This window comes from Python bivittatus, unplaced genomic scaffold, assembly GCF_059951505.1.
Source record: "Python bivittatus isolate LINGU-HERP-01145 unplaced genomic scaffold, Pbiv_v1 ctg000850_np1212, whole genome shotgun sequence".
NCBI lineage: Eukaryota > Metazoa > Chordata > Lepidosauria > Squamata > Pythonidae > Python > Python bivittatus.
The window spans coordinates 14543897-14557237 of record NW_028277112.1 but is presented as its reverse complement, the minus strand read 5'-3'; the positions used below and the strand labels follow the sequence as shown (position 1 = coordinate 14557237).

The 13341-nt window shown below is 38.1% G+C and overlaps 1 protein-coding gene across 1 annotated transcript in view; it reads left to right on the top strand.

The window, feature by feature from the left end:
• PCSK1 (proprotein convertase subtilisin/kexin type 1) overlaps positions 1–11938 on the top strand; it is a 41694-nt gene extending 29756 nt beyond the window's left edge. The window contains exons 10-14 of the mRNA XM_007439621.3: positions 2691–2924; positions 3486–3643; positions 4316–4449; positions 6771–6932; positions 7603–11938. Of these exons, the coding sequence (XP_007439683.2) occupies positions 2691–2924; positions 3486–3643; positions 4316–4449; positions 6771–6932; positions 7603–7962 (1048 nt within the window). The 3' untranslated portion in view covers positions 7963–11938. The remainder of the gene's footprint in view (positions 1–2690; positions 2925–3485; positions 3644–4315; positions 4450–6770; positions 6933–7602) is intronic.
• Positions 11939–13341: the final 1403 nt, after the last annotated feature.

Sequence of the window (13341 nt, the reverse complement as noted above, 5' to 3'; positions counted from 1 at the left end):
ATCCATGTAGAGGATGTGGCTGATGGTGATTCCACTCTTGAACATGTACCCGTATTCGATCCTTGTGATTATCTTAGTGAGGAGGTTTAAGCCTATGCAGAACAGCAGCAGGGACAATGCATCACCTTGGTATATGCCGCATTTGATGGCCACTTGTGCAAGCTGTCTTGAGTTGATTTCCAGTGTTGTCTTCCACAGTCCCATTGAGTTCTTGAGGAAGGTTCTTAGTGTCCTGTTGATTTTGTATAGCAACAGGCATTCACAGATTCATGTATGTAACATTGAGTCATAGGCTTTCCTGTAGTCAATCAGGCTATGCTCAGATTGGTCTGCCTAGACCTTGAGTCTTGGGTGAATGCTCTCTCTATGAACAACTGGTGTTTTGAGCCTCTGGTGTTGTTCCCAATGTCCTTCTGAGCTGTGCTCATGTATTGGCCCATATGGTCTTGTAGCTTGGTGGCTATGATGCCTGACAGGACTTTCCATGTTGTGGGGAGGCAGGTTATTGGCTGGTAGTTGGATGGTGCTGTTCCCTTGTGAAGGTCTTTCATGATCAGCACTGTCCTTCCTTGTGATAGCCAGTCTGGGTGGGAGCCTGCAGCTAGCAGCTGGTTCACCTGTGCTGCTAGGAGTTCATGCACTGCTGTCAGTTTCTTCAGCCAGTAGGTGTGGATCATGTCCAGGGCAGGTGCTGTCCAGCTCTTTATGTTCTTGACCCGCTGTTGGATGTCTGTTACTGTGATGGTGACTGGTTCCTGTTCTGGGAGATTGCTGTGGTCTGCTTTCAGGTCTTGCAGCCACTTTGCACTGGTGTTGTGTGTCTTCTCTTTCTCCCATATGTTCTTCCAGTACTGTTCAGTTTCTGCTGCTGGGGGCTCTGCTGTTACTGTGTGGTTGCACTGCAGTTGAGGGTATACTTTGGATGGTTCTTTGGAGAACAGGGCATTTATCTTCTTGGCCTCAGCTTCTCTAGTGTATCTCCTTAGCCTGGCAGCCAGTTCTGTGAGCCTTTGTTTAGCAGTCTCTAGGGCTTCAGATGGAGTCAGGCCCATATATTTTTTTCAGTAGCTGAGTCTTATCCTTAATTTCCACACCCTTCTGTAATTCTACCAGCTGACTGACTTCCCTCCGAGTTGCCTTGATCTTAGCCTCCAACCTCATTTTCCAGGGGAGTATGTACTGCTGTTCTTCTTGATTGTGTAGCCAAGCATCTCCAGGATTACAGCAGCTGTACCGGATATCAGTTTATTGGTTTGAGTTATGGTGATTGTAAGGATTGTTGTGGGAGCTCTATTGGCATCTTCTAGCATACTATCTGATGGTACTTCTCCATTGAGCCTTGGTAATCAGTCTTGAGAGTTGACTGTAGCTAGTTTATCCATGATCTTATGCCTCATATCAGCTGCTGGGCTCTGTAATGGAGCAGGTGGCAGTGATGTTCCAGCTTCAGGTGTTGGCTGCACATCCAGTTGTTCTTCCAGGTCTGCTTGAGACCGGATTGTAATGTGGAGTTAGTCTATCTCAAGTTGTGAGAGCAGCTTCCTCTTCACTATGTTGAAGCACTGGGTAACTTTTTGTTTCTCAGTTAGTGTGGATGTAGGTCTTCTATCCATCTGTAGTTCCCTTATATGTTTCATATATCCCCTCTCATTAGGCCTACTGTTGTAGTAGCATTCCATCAGTTCCAGGTTCTCTTGTCTCATCCATGTATAGTTTGTTCCAGTAGCCCACTTATTGTCAGATTGTCCTGGTTCCCCAACATCTGACGCAGACCTTGTTAATCCGGGCAACGTCCGAGCCAGCATAACTCTCTTAGTTCATGTCACTCTCATATTTGAGGTAGGCAGGTGAAGCATTAGGGGGTCTTTGCCCAAGGACCCCTACTGGTAAGATAGATACCAGCTGGGATTTGAATCCCAGTCTCCTGTGTCAAAGGCGGTGCTCTAACCACTACACTATCCAGTCACTTTCACACACACACACACACACACACACACACACACATATATATATATATATATATATATATATATATATATATATAATTAAAACTTGAAGTAAAATTTTCTTCTTGGATATGTAAACTTGGATGAACACAGATGAAACTGACATGGACTGGAAAGGGAATGATCAGTCTATTCCTATATTGCATTTATTGTGCTTCTTCTCTGCTGTCCTAGTGGAATTATTGCAGTTCCATTCTTTGAAACACAATCCCCCAAGAGTTTTAATCTCTAAACAAAAAGCTGTATTTTGAACCTTTCAAAAAATCCCTTCAAAGAGAGCCTGAAGAGAAGAATCAGAAAAACCATTAATAAGTATACAGTAGAGAACAAATATAACTCAATGATAAATAGAATAGAACAATGAATATTGTATAATAAGGTAAGTTGATTAGCTGGTCTATTTTCCCAGCAAAGAACAGAGTTCCTTTATCTCTAATAGGTTTATCTGTTTTGGTATGAATCTTTCATGACATTAGAAACAAAAATACTGGTGGAAATTCAGTAGAGAGATGCTGATTACTGGGGCTAATATTCTGAACTGAGCACTTATACTCTTAAAGATAACCTACTGATGGGGGGTGGGGAGTATTCTGTGCCTATTTTTTTTTTAAAAAATGTGGATTATGGGCAAAGTTCCTAAAGCCTTATCAATATCAAAATTGACTAGAATTTTGTTTGTGACAGTCCTAATCTAACCTGGAGGGATATGCAACATTTGGTAGTCTGGACATCTGAATTCGATCCACTGGCCAACAATCCAGGATGGAAGAAGAATGGAGCTGGGCTGATGGTGAACAGCAGATTTGGATTTGGATTACTCAATGCTAAAGCACTGGTAGATTTGGCCGATCCTAAAAGCTGGAAAGGAGTGCCAGACAAGAAAGAATGCATAGTTAAGGACAATGGCTTTGAGCCAAGGTAAGAGCTGATACTGGTTTTATTTTGGTTCAGTTTTTATCTGAACTCTGATCTAAAAAAGCGTGGAGACCCATAGCCTTCCCATATAAGAACATTTTTTCAAATGCCCCTTGCTTCCATCTGGTAGTTCTTTTATTATCCAGCTGTGTAGTAAAATATTTATAGGCTTTGATTAAACCATCTTGAAACAGCAACTGTTGCATGGCAAAAACAAAAGGGGGGGGGATATGAATGGGGACTGTAGCTTGATAGCATATATTTTGCACACAAAAGGAACCAGTTTCAATCCACCCAAACATCAGGTAGCATGTGAAATCTGAGAGCCCAATCAACCTTCAGCTAGGGCCCACTGCCATCTATATTTGTTCTGAACAGTGTTCCCCTGCAACAATAAATTATCTTGGTATTTTTCCCCAGTAAACCAGAACAGTACTCCAGGGCTTCATGGGAAATTTAAAATTGGATTGAAAGGCCTCTGGCTTAGGATAAAGCAACTTTGCAGATTTTTAAAAGTGCATCAGAACTTCATGAAATAAATTAAGTTTCTAATCATGTTGCCAGATTATTAAGAGCTAGTGGTGAAGTTACCATTGAAATTCCTACAACGGCTTGTGAAGGCCAAGAAAATGCCATTAAATCCTTGGAACATGTACAGTTTGAAGCAACAATTGAATATTCCCGCAGGGGTGATCTTCATGTGACCCTGACTTCCCCATCAGGTAAAGAGACACAATTCTAGCTAGTAATTGTGGCATTATTTTGTTTAAATATTTTGACAGATACAAGAATAAATAATACATTGGAAAGTGGAATAATTGCCCACAAATTAGAATGGAATAAAGAAAAAATACACTGAAATTTCAAATAAAAATGTATATCCATGAGAATATTTTGAATAGCACGAGTCAGCCAAATAGCAGCTGATGCTATCTAAACCACACATATCATTTGCATTATCTAGCCAAATCAGGCATCTTTGCTGTGTTAAAGTGAGACAGGGAGCAACAAGGAACCTCATAGCATTTTAAAAGACTGCTTCATCTATTTCTACAGGTCCTTTAAAGTTTCAGATTGCCAGATCAGCATTAATGAATCTATCTTGTCCCAACCAGATGCACTTCATAAACTAGACATAAGGGTGATAGTTCTCATACACTGTAGTTCCTTAGAACTGATATTTTGTTTTATTCTGGAGGTATTCTCCAGAATTTTGTTTTATTCTGGAGGTATTATTGGTATTGTTTTATTCTGGAGGTATTATTGGTATTGATAGCCCTTAAGTGGCCAAGTTTGGACAACACTGGATGAAGCCGGTGGTTGTGTGTCTTTTGCCTGCTAAGTGGCATTTTATATTATCTCATACTGGAATGCCACTTTTTTCTTTGATACAGGGACCAACACAGTCTTACTGGCTGAACGGCAAAGGGATAAATCACCCTATGGTTTTAAGGACTGGGATTTTATGTCAGTTCACACTTGGGGTGAGGATCCAGCAGGAACATGGACTTTAAAAATAATTGATATGGTGAGTAAGAAAAGTCATATGTATAGATGCAAACTAAAAGTCAGACATGGCAAAACACTTGAGACCTATTAACCATGATTATCTCGCTAAATATAGTTAGGAAATAGGCTAATGATAACTATATTTTCTGTAGCTTCAATGGATAGCTGATCTGCGTCCAACTTACTGAATATAAAGTTAAATGTATCATGTTCCTAAAATCAATGGTTTTGTATTTTCTTGTCAAATAACACTAGTGCTTCAACTGGCAAACTGTCCCTTCCTTCCTTCCTTCCTTCCTTCCTTCCTTCCTTCCTTCCTTCCTTCCTTCCTTCCTTCCTTCCTTCCTTCCTTCCTTCCTTCCTTTGATTTTATTCTGGAATGTGGCCTTTCATTTCAATGTGAAAAGTTTCTACTGACTCGGGAATGGAACTATAGTCTCCCTTACTCCTCCGGCTCTAAGTTATAAGACTAGTTTCACACAAAAAGAAAGACATGTACAGCTGTGAATGAAATAGACATAAAAGAATATTAGCAATGAAGAAATGATCAAATGTTTAACAACTAAAGCTAGATATTGAAATTATATGACAGCTCCCTTTTCTAATTAAGTAGAATTCTTTTTTCACCTTTTCTTTGATACCTTGGTAAGGACTAGAGACTTAGCTTTGAAAAATTCAAGCCAAAAATTTTAGTACTCCCTGAGATCTATAAGAGGGCAGGACCCCAGTTGTGGACTAGTATTCTATAAGTTACAAACTGTAGTTATATTTTGTGGCAATTGCCTGGCATTTGTACTAGAAGCAAAAAACACGAGTTTCTTTGAATGGCAATTCATACTGGATAGGTCTACTTGCTAGTTTTGGTCAACGAAGTGAATATATTTCTTGTGACTAATGGTTTCAGATAAGTTTAAATTATTTTGTTGAGAAATTAATCACAGAGTCAAAATGTTTTTCTTATGGTGTTAGCTTTGTTCTTTTATTGCAAATAGGTTTAGTTCTAATTTGATTAAAATGTTAAAACTGATTATTCTAAAAATGGTCCCAATGAATGTATTGATGGCAAACACTCAGCAGTAAAAGATACCTAGTTAGTTAATCACTGGTAGGTGGGTGTATTTGTGTTAGTGATTATATAGAATAAAAGAAATATCATTAGGGAAACCTGTAAAATTTAAAAGTGAAGATGATGTTTAATTGATTACAAACTGAAAATTAGTTAGATCTTTTGGCTAAGAACTTTGTGCGTTCATAATTTATTCTCTTATTTTAAAATAGGATACCTGGTGACTTAAAAGGCAAAAGGGGATAGCATTTCAATGCAAACTGAAAAATAGAGAAAGCAGCATTTCTGAATTCATGGCATCTTGTTGCTCTAGAAAGCAATTCTCACACCAATGAGCCTTAACTTTAATCACCACTACCAATGGGATTTTCACTAAGATTCACTGCTGATAATGAGTAGAATTTATCCTTAGGTTTTAGAACAGTTTTTAGGTGAATGGGTATTTTTGGGGCCTATTTAAAAAACTTAATGGCTATGATTTTTACTTTTTTAAAACATATTTGGCTCTTGAAATGGCAGGTAAGCAAATTGTGAACGTCAAATAGTGAGTTGTGTAACAATTAAAATATTTTAGGTGTGTTACTCTATGGGTCAACACTTGTAACTCATTTTAGATGGAAATGAATGGGAACACTTCCAAGATAGGAATGGAAGGATTTATCATTTCATTTTGCTCAATATATTTTTAAAAACTTAACCTAGGGTCAGTGTATTTGTGCATAAATAACTGTATGCATATGCACTGTTCTCAACATGTATATTTTATCCAATCTTTAATATATTATCTGAACATCATCCAGTTTTGTACACACTTTATCCTAGAATATATAGTAGGCATTTTTTTAATATATGCATTTTTGTGTACCAATTTCTGAGCTGTAAGCTACATTGTACATTTGGTAATATGGTAAGTTTGGACACATTAATGTGTTCTGATTTACATATATATTCAGAAAGTGAATGGGATAATGCAACCTTAATGAACTTCCCACTCGTCCTTTATTACAAATGGCTATTACTCTTTTAAATAAAATATTTATGCTTAATCTCTGTACATTAAACAAAGTAACTATATTTGTAACTATTTTAAGAAACATTTATATATTCTATTAATTTTTGGAGTGGTGAATGTAAAGAGGCAGTCAATATGGGTATATAAACATCATCAGGTTTAAATATCTTAAAATTCAATAAGCATTTTATAATGCTCTTGTATTTTTATGTCTTAAACTTATGGATTATAAAAGATTGACAATTATATTACTTTTCCTCAGTCTAGAAGAATGCAAAATGAAGGCAGAATTGTGAACTGGAAATTGATTTTGCATGGCACTTCTACCCGACCTGAACATATGAAGGAACCTCGCATCTATACATCATACAACACTGTCCAAAATGACAGGAGAGGTGTGGAAAAGATGACAGAGTTTGTGGAGGTACCCATCTAGCCTTATACCTATCCATAATTTATTTATAAGATACGAAACAAATTAGAAGAATGGAATGGTTTTTCTTCTAAATTAACATGTTCCAAATCAACATTGCTTTTCTCCCTCTGGGAGTTTGGAATTTCCCTGCATTAGATGTGATCATAACTACTTGATTAGACGGTTTTTAAAGACAAATTCATGAAAGACTTGCATAAAAACAACAGCTAGGTATGGTAGTTCAAGGAAATTCCTGGTGTTGTGCCAATGTGCTATTCATAACCACTACTGGCAAAAAAATTGGAGAAGCAACACTGGAAAATTTGCTGTTGCCTTAATGCTCTGTCTGTTAGCTTTTTGTCTGGTCACTAGTTAGTAATGCATATGGTTCAAAAAGCTCCTTATGTTCTAATTCATGTAGAATAAATACATAAACGTCCTGCATATGCTGATTCCACAAACCATTGAGAAGTTTCCCCACAGATCTCTAGAGCATCTTAAGTGTGCTGAGTCTCAGGCATGTATAACTAGCTACACATGTCTAGCACCCCAGAAACAGAATTCTGTTTCTTTGTTCTCAGGACTACCAGTCCAATCAGCACTTGCAGAAAACTTGTGACCTTCTTTTGCTAATAATCCATAGCTCCTGATGTTTGGTACCCTCATATCTATCTTTCAGGACCACACCACCCAAGAGAACCTGAGTGACAGACCCAAAGTGAAAGGAAGCACTAGCAGCAAACAGCAAAACCAAGATGAGGTTCCCTCTGATGCAATGCTCCGTCTACTCCAAAATGCATTCCATAGTCAGTTGGTTGGGAATCATTTACCAAAGAAGATGCTAAATGAAAACACAGATATTCCATATGAACGTTTCTATCAAGCTCTTGAGAAACTAAACCAAGGCCCCCAGCTGAGAGACTCAGAGGAGTCTCTATATAGTGACTATGTTGACCTTTTTTACAATTCAAAATCATATAAACACAGGGATGACAGACTACTACAAGCTTTGATTGACATTCTAAATGAGGAAAATTAAAAGTCCTTGGCAGAAACACTGGGTTGGAAATATTCAGATACCCCATCTCCATTGCACTCCTAATTTCATACTAATTGCCATGTATTGTAACATTTCTGTGAACATTTATTCCATATCTATCAGCTGCCTAAAGAATAAGCAAAATGAAAAGGTTGCTAGATGTGAAATAACCTATTTATTCAAAGCATTCAATAATCCTTTCATACAGGCAGCCTCCTTCAGGAATGAGTAAAACTAATATCTCAAGGAAATAGCACAAATTCACTGCAACAGTTGTGTTTATTATCCCTTCTGTACAAACTATAAATATATTAGATTTTATTTCTGCTGGCCTATCTCAAAATGTAAGGTTGTTTGGAGATACCAGGAAACTTGTTTGTCTTTCTAAGCAACAGAAAATATGGTCCCTGAGCACAAAAGGCATAGCACATAGCCCGTCTCCTTGGCCCCTCTCATCCCAGTTTTGAAACTAGAAAGCCACATCCATGCTACAGGTATAACATAAATTTGAAGATAGCTCAGATGAGATCAAAAAGGGCCCTAAATGTACAATCAATAGTGTTTCAGGCAAAGAAAACCTGGAAAATATATTTGTTCCACTGATTTGTTGAGTACAATCCTATGCATGCTTATTCCTAAGTAAATCCCATTGATTTCAGTGGGTCTTACTCTCAGGGAAATATGCATAAGATTACAACTCTAATTTATGGAGAAGACTTGCAGAAGAAACAAGGCAGTGTCCTCATAACACCCTGCCAATTTCTTTCAGCCCAAATACTGAAATTTATTTATTCTTAGATCAAGTTTTTATTTCCTTTCCCCTCAGTTTCCTTTTTAAAAACACATTTTTTCCCTACAGTTGGTTAGTTTCAACAAATATGGTAATTCTATTTTTGTTGCGGTGCCTCTTCACTCTCTTCCCTTCATCAGGAGACGTCCCTGTAACATCAGCCAAGCCAGGCATGGATTTTGGAAAACTTCAAAAGCCTGTCCTGTTTATTTCAGAGGACAAGTCAAGAAGAATCTGCTAACACAAGCAGTCCCTGACAATTGGAGTTGAGTCCTAATAGAAAGGCACTGGTTCTTCTCTTTCACTGGGATGAACATCAGCCCATTAGGCTCTCAGGTTCATACAGTTCAGGAGATGGAGTTCTCAGAATATATACAGAGAGAGAATTAAAAAGAAGAAGAAGAAAGGTATTCTAAATATAAAGGCCAAAACACTGAATAGAATTATATTGGATTTCTATTTTTTTCAACAGGAATGACACATTTCCTAGCACCCAGCTGAGAGACTGATGTCTGTTTAAAACTGATATGATAAGCCAATAACCAAAGGCCAGAGAGTTTTTTTAAAAGTAATGAAATATTCCTTTTTTTTAAACAAAAATGGTTTGGCTATTACATTAGACATGGCAGCACTTACAGAGAATAAGTATTAGGCTGAAGCCTGTCAGAGACTGAAATAGATAAAAATATGAAAAAGAGATCATGAAGGAAATGAAGAAAGAAAATAGGAGTAAAGGAGGCTGCAAGATCAGAAGGAAAAAAAGAACATGGGGGGGAAAAAGCAGATTGCAGGCAGAAAGCTATGCCAGAAAACATTACTTTCTCATTTAACTATAGTTATGACAATCATGAGAAAATCACTAATAAGGTTCAAAATAACATATAAATCACAGTTTTTGTAGCGGTTAGTTTTGCAATTCATTTGAAACCTATTGTAAACCCCACCATGGACAATTAATGTCTTAGATCACAGCCAGGAATCACATCTTTTCTCCTCTCCCCCCCCCCACCTCAGTTTTTCTCTCTCGCCAGATTAAAATCAAAACAATCATATTACCAGAATGGCCTATCTTTTCCTCAGAATTACATTCGGGGGCACAAACATTAGACTAGGCACACAGGTTGCCCACCATGACTTAAATCGGTGTTTCTCAACCTTGGGAACTTTAAGATGTGTGGGCGGCAACTCCCAGAATTCCTCAGCCATGGGGAATTCTGGGAGTCGAAGTCCACACATCTTAAAGTTCCCAAGGTTGAGAAACACTGCCTTAGATTAATCAAGCCTTCCTGAATTTCAGTAGCTTGGTTCTGGATGCTGCAAAAATGGGCTAGGCAGTCCAACCCCTGGCCTAAGGGGATCTCAGAGCAAAAGCTTATCTTATTTGGGAAAAAGCTTATTCCCTATTTGTTCTACTACTCATGTGCTTCCAGATTCAAAAATGGAGCAACAGGGACACCACCTCTCCCTCAATCACATGGGAAGACACCAGTATCCATTCTGATCATTGCCTCTGTAAGTGGCCCAGCATGATCAGTGTGGAAAGTACAGCAGCCCCGAGCAGCATAACATCAGACACATTTCCTGCCCACAGCTACTGGTTCATTGTGGGGAAGGGGAACCTCCTGTTTTTTTAACATTTTGACACTCTTCATACTGAGAAGAGGTTCTTATGATACTGTAGTTTTAGTGCTGAATTCCTGATAAATTCTATTAAAGGAATAGAATCACAATAAAAGAATTATAATTATCCCACTCTTCCTTTTCCCCCTTCTATTAAACTTACATCATAACTTTTACGCTGAATAGATTTGATTAGTATTTTTTGGCAGTATTCTGTAATTACAACATTTACAGCAGCAGAAAGTTCAGAGAGGATTGTCTAAATCAGGGCTTCCCAAACCTGGGTAAATTACCCAAAATTGGGTAAAAGTGGTTTTTCTTTGGGTAACGACACACAAACCCATTACCCACCACGACAGGGACATTTAAATTGACTTAAGGAAAAAGGACTTTCTGATAAGCAGTTTTGGGTAATGAAGGAAAATGCTTGGGAAGCACTGGTCTAAATCGAAAGTACTAATAGAATTCAAGATCTGCTGGTTACCACAAGGCTATCATAGGGAAGAGGATGTGGATTTATTGTCCACAGTCTCGAAGGGTAACCAATGGATGGAAGCTTCATGGAGAAAGAGGTTTAAACTTGAAATAAGGAGGAATTTCCTGACTGTGAGAGTAATTAACTACCATAGTGGAACATCTTGCCTCCAGAGTCATTGGGGCTCCATCCATGGAAGTATTCGAGAAAAGATTGGATAGCCATTTACCTGGGATGGTCTGAGGTTTCCTGCCTTAGGCAGGGGTTTGGACTAGAAGGCCTCCCAACCTATGATTTTATGAGAAACACACAACAAATTTATTTCCTTTATTAAATATTGAAAAAAATGGGAAGATATATTGTACATATCACTTTGGCTGGATTCACCTGTCACCTTAATATGTCATTTGCTTGGTTTTATGCTATGTGGCTCCAACCATTGTTAAAACAATCCTTGGCTTAGTGCGATGTGTGAACCCAGTCAGAGTTCTAATCCTCCTTTCTAGCTTAGCCTGTGAAGATGATAAATTTCTATCTAAAGGGATCAGCGATAGCATTGTTATAGTGAAAAATACTATTAAATAACAACAGTTGCAAAGGCCAGTACATGGTTGTCATGCTCTTTTATATACATGAATTATACTTTTTTATTTAAGATCAGTATTGTAGCCAAAATTAAATGAAATCTAAATTAATCTGATGTAGATTCTAATATGTGAATGTTTCCAACCTAGACTGAATCCTAAGGATGCTAAATTATTTTTGTTAAGTCTTTTCTTGGTGCCAGTATGTGTTTGTGAAAATGTAAAATGAAAGACAAAAATGTTTTATGTCAAAGAAAATGAACATTATATTTTCTTTACAGGTATTTATAAAATACTAAAGCTTTTATCAGACATAATTTAAGAATAAATTATGAGAAACTTTAAAAATAATAAATAACAAACCATTTTTTATTTGAGCAAAACAGTTTTGTCCAATAAAGATTTTTGGATGGCGTGTTGTAATTACAACAGCCACATGTATGTGATGTAATGTTAAAATTTACATTTGTCTAATCGTACATAATACATAATACAACATAATGTGTTAGCAGAGCCCAGACTGTGTGGTCTTACCATTTGTAAAGCAGCACAACACTGAAGCAGCTCCTAAGAGAAATTAGCTGAATGATATTAGGCACATTGGTCTAATTGCTGAACAAAGACATGGAGAGCTAAATGGAATGGGGAAACTAGAGACAGCATTTATAGCCATTTTGGTGGCTGTTTCCAGTACAAGAATTCTGCTATATTGCTAAGGTAAGTCTTGTTAAGGTAAGTCACCTTGGCCTTCTACTGTAATGCAAGAATATGCACCGGCAGTTGTGTGCATTTATGTGTGGATGGTCTTGAAAAGAGATCTGTTAATGCAGTGCTTGGAATCAGCCTTCCCCAACTGGATTCCCTCCAGAAGTGTTCAGAATGAATGAATGTCCAGGATTCCTCAGGAAACATGAAGGGTGGCTTCTTCCTACTACATACTTAGGTGAATGCACCTTCGTCCCAGTGAAGAAATCTAGTTGTCCATATACGGGCACCAGTACTTACAAGCCAAAGAAGACCTATGGAAATTTGGCAACCTTCTTTTCTTCAGTGTCAGAGGCACATCTAGAACAATTGTTTTGGGTGAGCGAAGTGTGATAATGAACAGGATCAGGAGAGTGAGGGGTTTGCTTTGTATTAAAGTACTTAGGTGAAATAATTAATGTTGTTAGTTTACTTTTCTTATAAATGAAGATGAATATACCAGGTGTTGTTACAAGAATCAGCTCCTAAAGCTTGTGATTTATTTGTTGAACATCTAGGCCACCCATCTCCAAAGTGACTCCGGATGGCGTCACAAGTTAAAAGAAATAACATTATATAAAAAACAAACAATTTCCAAGGGACAATATAATCATAAAAGGGGATCTGACCAACATACCACCTTAAGGCCTGGGGAAAAAAACAAGTTTTTGAAGGACATATAAAGGCAGGTGAGGTGAGGGCCATACTGTGGTGCTGTTACAGAAATGGCCCACTTTGAGTTATACTAGATGGCACTGCTTAACTGACAGGCCAGAGTGTGAAATGACAGAAACAGGTGGTCCTTTGAATAGCCAAGCTCTATGCCATTTATAGGTAATAACCATCAGCTTGAACTGCACCCAGATGCTAACTGGCAACCAATGTAGCTCATGTAGCAAAGGTGTTACATAGTGCAGCTTACCCATCTCTGCTCGTGCTGCTGCATTATAGATCAGCTGTAGCTTTTGAGTAGTCTACAAAGGCAATCCACGTAAAGCACCTGCAAGGACCCGGGAGGTGACCAAGGCATAAGTGACAGTAAAAAGGGCCTCTTGATCCAGGAACAGTCACAACTGGCACACAAGCTGAACCTATGCAAAGGCCTTCCTGGCCACAGCTGCCACCTGCTACTCAAACAGCAACTAGACTCCAGGACAAACTCCCCA